This window comes from Apis dorsata, unplaced genomic scaffold (genome assembly GCF_000469605.1).
Source record: "Apis dorsata unplaced genomic scaffold, Apis dorsata 1.3 scaffold_82, whole genome shotgun sequence".
In the NCBI taxonomy this organism is placed as follows: Eukaryota; Metazoa; Arthropoda; class Insecta; order Hymenoptera; family Apidae; genus Apis; species Apis dorsata.
Window position 1 is genome coordinate 263,218 of NW_006263380.1, and position 6,458 is coordinate 269,675.

General features: G+C 35.9%; 1 protein-coding gene across 1 annotated transcript in view; it reads right to left on the reverse strand.

Annotated features, from left to right (window-relative positions):
* Positions 1 to 2,991: 2,991 nt before the first annotated feature.
* Positions 2,992 to 6,458, reverse strand: part of LOC102681147 (protein gooseberry-like) — a 15,104-nt gene continuing 11,637 nt past the window's right edge. The window contains exons 4-5 of the mRNA XM_006610888.2: positions 4,068 to 4,481; positions 2,992 to 3,581 (exon numbers count right to left, since the gene is read on the reverse strand). Coding sequence (XP_006610951.1) covers positions 2,992 to 3,581; positions 4,068 to 4,481 — 1,004 coding nt within the window. The remainder of the gene's footprint in view (positions 3,582 to 4,067; positions 4,482 to 6,458) is intronic.

Genomic DNA, 6,458 nt, shown 5'->3' on the forward strand with positions numbered 1-6,458 from the left:
ACGAAATGTCATTTTCAAAAAAATTTATAAAAGATAAAAAAAATAATTCTTTATAATTTTTGTTATAAAAAATTTCTTAATGTTGTGAAAAAGTATTAAAAAAATCGAAACATGATTTGATATGAAAAGAAATATTAAAAGAGCGAGAAAAGGATTAGATTTGCAATTGATGTTTTCAACATTGGAAAAGAAAAAAATATTTTAATCAATGTGTCTCAATTAATATATTCCAGGCATATGTATATATTTTTTATATTTCTATTCTATTAAAATTATAAAATATTTAAAAAAAAACAAATTAATTTATATAAGAATATATATCTATACATTTTTATATTATATATTAAAGGATTGAGTTTATTAATAATAAGTATGTTAAATTTTATTAATATTAAAATAATGAAAAAATGTTTTTTTTTTTTTCTTTTGTAAGTACAATACCTAAAAAGATAAGTATAAAAAGTAAGTATATTAAATTCTAAGAAAAATTTCGCGCATATATCAATTCTATGTTCCAATTGAAAGATTTGAAGAGTTCTTGGAAATGATGTCAAATTTTTGGAATTTTTCTAAAATTCTTGAAAATAAGGCTAAATTCCTGGAATTTCTGAAATTCTTAGAAATGACGTCAAATTTCTAGAATTTCTAAAAATTTCTAAAAAATTTTAGGCTCGGATCTTAAAATTTATATTCGTTTACAAACAAAGATTTGTTTATTTACATTTTCAATATTTATTTATATTTTTTTATTGTTGATTTTGAGAAAATTCTTGAAATGACATCGAATTCATGGAATTTTCGAAATATATATATTTTTTGATCAAATTTTACTATATTTACTTATCCTTATCGATACTTATCCTTATCTTATCTTCTAAATTTTTTGTCTATTCATATTTTGCTATTTTATTTTTTACGGTATTAAATCTTTTCAGAAATATTCAAGAGATGGTACTGATTTTTAATTCTTACTCTGTTTTTAAAAAAATGATATCTTTGATATCTAATAGGTGGCACTGACGATCAATTCCTCTCTATTTCTATCCTTTCCCCACCGTTTACTCTCTTTGTCAATATTTATTTCATCCGCAGCACTCTGGAGATGGCGCTAATTTCTTCATTTTTATCCTATCTCCATCCTTGCCTTGCTATTTGCCTCCCTTGTTTTTATCATCTTTTACATACAAAATATTAAATTTATTCATTTATTTATTCATTTAGCATAGTTTTATATTTTCTACAGATTATTTATTTAGTTATTTATTTTTCTCTTCAAAATATCATATACGTTTAATAATATATTGTACATATGATTTAGTAATACTTTACAGCAATACTTGGTAAAAATTTAAATGATAATTCTCCCCCTATCGCAAAATATCATTCACAACAATCAGTCTTCTATCCTCATTCACATCTTAGCATTCATTCATGTTAAAGAAATAAAATCATTGAACAATGAACAATTTAGTTGGTTCCTCGCTTTTTCTCATACGAAAAAATAAAAAATTCTTCCAATAAAATTCGTAATCGCAAGGCTAGGAACTACCACTTATTTACACTATTAAATACAATTTTTGGTTGAACTGTATACGCATTAGGGTAAAATGATAATTGACTCTTAAAACGATAACCCGAAAACCGACGATAAACTAACTATGTTAGATTTATTTTTATACAAGTAGGCAAGATTTACAATAATTACAAGAGAAATTTACGAGACAGTCGCCCGCAAACTGTCTTTCGATGTCTACTAGCGATCGTAGCTTCGTTTCTTTTAAAAAAAAAATAAAAGAAAAAGAAATAAATGATTGGATTCATTAATCCCCAAAGGACAAATTATTTTATCGAAAAAATTTATCGTCTAATCTTTCTTTCATTCTAATTTCCTATTTTTACATAATTATTTTATCTACTTTTTCCCTTTATAATTGAAACACTTCAAATATTTGGGCTCGTGCAATTTTGGACGAAATTTTTCTTTCACAATTCCATAATTTTTTGATCCGTCATCAAAGAGTTGTACATTTCCTTTCATCTTTCTCGATTTCAATTTCGCTACTAAAATTAAACAATTAAATAATGCCTATTTAATTTATTTACAGCGAAAAAGAATCCTTCCTTCCTTTCTTCTTTTCTTCATTTATGCTTATGATTTATTTAAATATTTCTAAACTACACTATTTCTTCTACACTTGTAGAAGATCCGAATATATACTCTCGTTCGTATCGTAATCGTTTTCTAAAAGTTTTATCAGGCACTTTCACTCGATCAACCAACAACCACGTTACTCATCATCAAGAACAATTGAACAATTCCTTCCTCAATTAATCACGTCTATCGTATACAATTTCTTTCTAAATTAATCACGTTTATCGTATACTCTAGAAGAGCATCCAGCAACGTTATCTTGATTCTACTGTATTATTTCTTCTTCTGAGGGTATTCTCAAGCTGATCTCAGTTTTATCTCGATTCTACTATGTTATTTCTTTTTCTGAGGATATTCCCAAACTCTGTGTTATTTCTCTTTCTAAGGATATTCCCAAACTGCTCTCAGTTTTATTTCGATTCTACTGTACTATTTCTTCTTCTGAGGGTATTTTCAAATTGATCTCAGTTTTGTCTCGATTCTACTGTGTTATTTTTTTTCTGAAAGTATTCCCAAATTGATCTCAGTTTTATTTCGATTCTACTGTGTTATTTCTTCTTCTGAGGGTATTCCCAAACTGGTCTCAGTTTTATCTCGATTCTACTGTACTATTTCTTCTTCTGAGGGTATTTTCAAACTGGTCTCAGTTTTATCTCGATTCTACTGTTTTATTTCTCTTTCTGAAAATATTCCCAAATTGATCTCAGTTTAATTTCGATTCTACTGTGTTATTTCTTCTTCTGAGAATATTCCCAAACTGGTCTCAGTTTTATCTTAATTTTACTGTGTTATTTCTTCTGCGTTATTCTTCTTCTTCTGTGGGTATTTCCAACCTGGTCTCAGTACCAGCTGTAGAAAGGTTGATGAGGAGCAGGTCTGGGTGGTTGTTGGAAGCCTTGAGCTCCGTAATGGGTCGCGAAAGCTTGATGGGGATGCGCGGTGTGCGCGTGAGGTTGTTGAAGGGCCGGCGGGGGGCTCGGAAGTCCAACCCTTCCGCTTGCGGAAATGGGAAGATTCCACGACGGGGACGAACTCCCCCCTTGTTGGCTAGTTTGCTGCTGCTGTTGCTGGGATGCGGGAGACACTGAGTTGTTGATCGGCAGATCCGTGGAGGTGAGTTGGTCGGAGGCAGGGTTCGAATTGCCTGAATTCGGGCCCATCATCGTGACCAACGAGTTCGGGGTTGGCGGAAGTTGATGGCCGCTCGCCTGTTGATACGTGGACGAGGACACCGCAGCGGCTGCTGACACTTGGTGGTTCATGTGGGTGGTGCTGGTGGACGACGTGGCCGGCAACAGCGAGCTTGGATAGGTCACCGATGCCGGAAGTCCGTAAGTCGGCGTCGAGCCGACGGATGAAGGGAGCCGGGTCGAATCTGGCGTCAGCTGGTGGGACATCGTGCCGTGGTGCGAGGAGTACAGTTCTGGAACTGGTGGAAGAAGATCGATTTGGATCTTGATCGAGTGAAACAAGAGGGATTTAAGTTACACGCGAGTTTCTGTATAATTGAGAAAGGGGATGGTAAGGGGTGCGACGTGGATAGATAGAAATTATATATCGTAGACGCGAGGAAAAACTCGTGCGTTCTTAATTAGAAACACGTATCGAAACCTCGGCAAACGATTCTCTATTCTGATGTTTTTTTTTCTCTTTCTCTCTTTCGTATACCAACATCTGTGGCGTCATTAGATTCCTAATGAATCCAGCTACGTCGTATATAAAATTACATAAGTACGTCATTAGGTAAAGCGTTACGTGGCAATTTTTAACATTTTTTCCTTTTTTTCCGCAAGATAAACTCGCTTCTCGATCTTCTCGACGGAGAAGCGAGCATTAGCTGGACAATAAAATGGGAAAAAAAGCGGAATGAAACGAAACGAATGGAAGGATTAAACGTTACATTAATCCTGCTTACCTTGACTCGAGGAGAAGGTGGTATCGGGCAGACTCTGTCCATGGGGATGAGGATGCGGATGACTCGGTGGAACGGCGGTGGCGGCGTGTGGATGGGGAGCGGCGGGGGGATGGAGGACGTAGGAAGCTGCGGGATACGCGACAGAGCTGACGTAACCGCCGGAAGTGGTCGAAGACAACTGCTTTCTCAGCCTCGCTCTTCTATTGCTGAACCACACTTGGATCCTCGCCTCGGTTAATTTCGTCCTCTGCGCCAACTCCTCTCTCGTGTAGATGTCCGGGTATTGGGTCCTCTCGAAAGCGCGTTCCAATTCGTCCAGTTGGTGGGCGGTGAACGTGGTTCTGCTTCTACGCTGCTTCCTCTTCAATGGGATCCCGGGCTCGCTGTCGCAATCGGATCCGGAACTGGTTTTACCTGCAAATGACGAAGAACCTACGTTTCGTCGTTCGTCGTTAGCATAGAAAAATTCGTTCGATTGAAAAATTGAAAAATCGACACGATTACTTCTTATCGAATCATCCGGATCGATCTCGGAAAATTTTTCCCAAAATTTTCGTCATTGAATACGCGATAATTTCTTCTTTTTTTTTTTTTTCAATCGTTGTATGGGAAAAGAAGAAGAAGAAGAAGAAGAAGAAAAAGAAGAAGAAGAAGAGGAACAAAAAATTACTACTCCGCGGTAATCGGAACGTTCCAATAACTCACGTGGGAGGGTACAAAAATAAAAATGATAGGCAATAAATTAGGTAGAAATTATGCACCGTAAACTCCGCTTAAGATGTAATTGATTTCCTTTGAGGGGTAAGGGATAATTAGAGAGGCGTGTATTATACCAGTAGGTATATTAAACGGTGATCCAGCGTAGTAGTAGTACAAGGTAATTTTCGTCGTAAAATGTCCTGCTCGGGCCACGAAACGTGAAACGAAACTGGGTAAAAGGCAGAAAAAAAGAGGAATAAGTGCAAGTATGAGAATAAGGCGAAGGCAAATGACGGAGTCCCGTCTAATAATTATTAATTCCCCCATGCACGTGTCACCTGCTCAACCACGTCTCCGCAGGTGAATGCACGTCCTGGTTTATGGTTTGTTTTGCCGTGCGAGAGTTCAAAAGGAACCGCACTCCAATTCCCATTCTCCTGCTTGTTTCACACTCGATTTCACGATCGACTTGTTTCGCGTTATATCCCTCTACCATATTTTATTTCCTTGTATTTTACGATCCAACCATTCTTCGAACATTTCTTATCACAATTTATAGCGGAGGATGCATTCCTATTTTATTATTTTAGTTATTTATACGATAAAAGGAAATTTCTTTTCTTTTCTATATACACATATTTTCTTGAAACGCTTTGGATCGCGCCAAGAGACAATACGATTATCGATCTGATAAATTCTCTCGAGAAATTCGATTAGAGATTTGTTCAAGGTGAGCGGAAAAATCTATTACCATTGATAGTAGAAGACGTAGAAATAGAGACAAAGATGTTTCGAGAGTGGAATTATTATTAACGGCGATCGAGGGATTAAATAGACCGCGAGGCACGAGCTGCTGCAAGAAGTATGATTTACCGCAAGGACACCCGAGCAACCGAGCAAGAAAAGTGACGAGTGATGACTGATGACTGATGACAGTAGAAAAACACGTTCCAAGATCCTTTCCCTTCGATCGTCGAACGAGCACTGATAATAAGGATACGAGTTTTGCCTCGAGTGTATACCAAACGGCTCGACCTTCTCGCCACTTCAACACGTACCGTTTCATATTAATGAATTTCCGTACCTTTTCTTGTGCAAACCATCTATTTATTCTTCGATATTCTTTCTTTTTCCTTCTTTCTTCTTCCTCTTCTTCTTCTTTTACCAGAATGCTTTACTTTCACCGTAACTTCTATTAATTTTTTTTTCTTCTTCGCTACGTTCTCTTTCCGATAAAATTATTTCTCCCTTTTTATCCACGAATATAAATCCAGTAATTAAAATCTAAATCTTTCTTAAAGCGACACTTTCAAAATTTCTTCTTCTATTTTCAATTGTCCGTCTACAAGAATACTTCTCCACTTTTACTTTCGAAAATCAAATTCATTCGAAAACTAAAAATTCAGGCTAATCAATTATTCCCCTTTCTTAAAAAAATATTCAGACTATTCTCTTTATTCCCTTCTCTCCGCGGCCGTCCCGGATAAAGAAAAATATTCCAAAAATCGTTGGAGAAGTTCCTATCCTTTATTCTCGAGGAAGTCGGAGACGAAGAAAAAAGGAAAAGGAAAGAAGAAACGAAGGTCCCCGTCGGTCGCATTTTTAGATTATCGTAGATTCATCATCGCGAGGCCGCGAAAGACACAGAGAGACACGGATGACACGGTTGTAAAAAAAAAAAAAAAAAAAAAA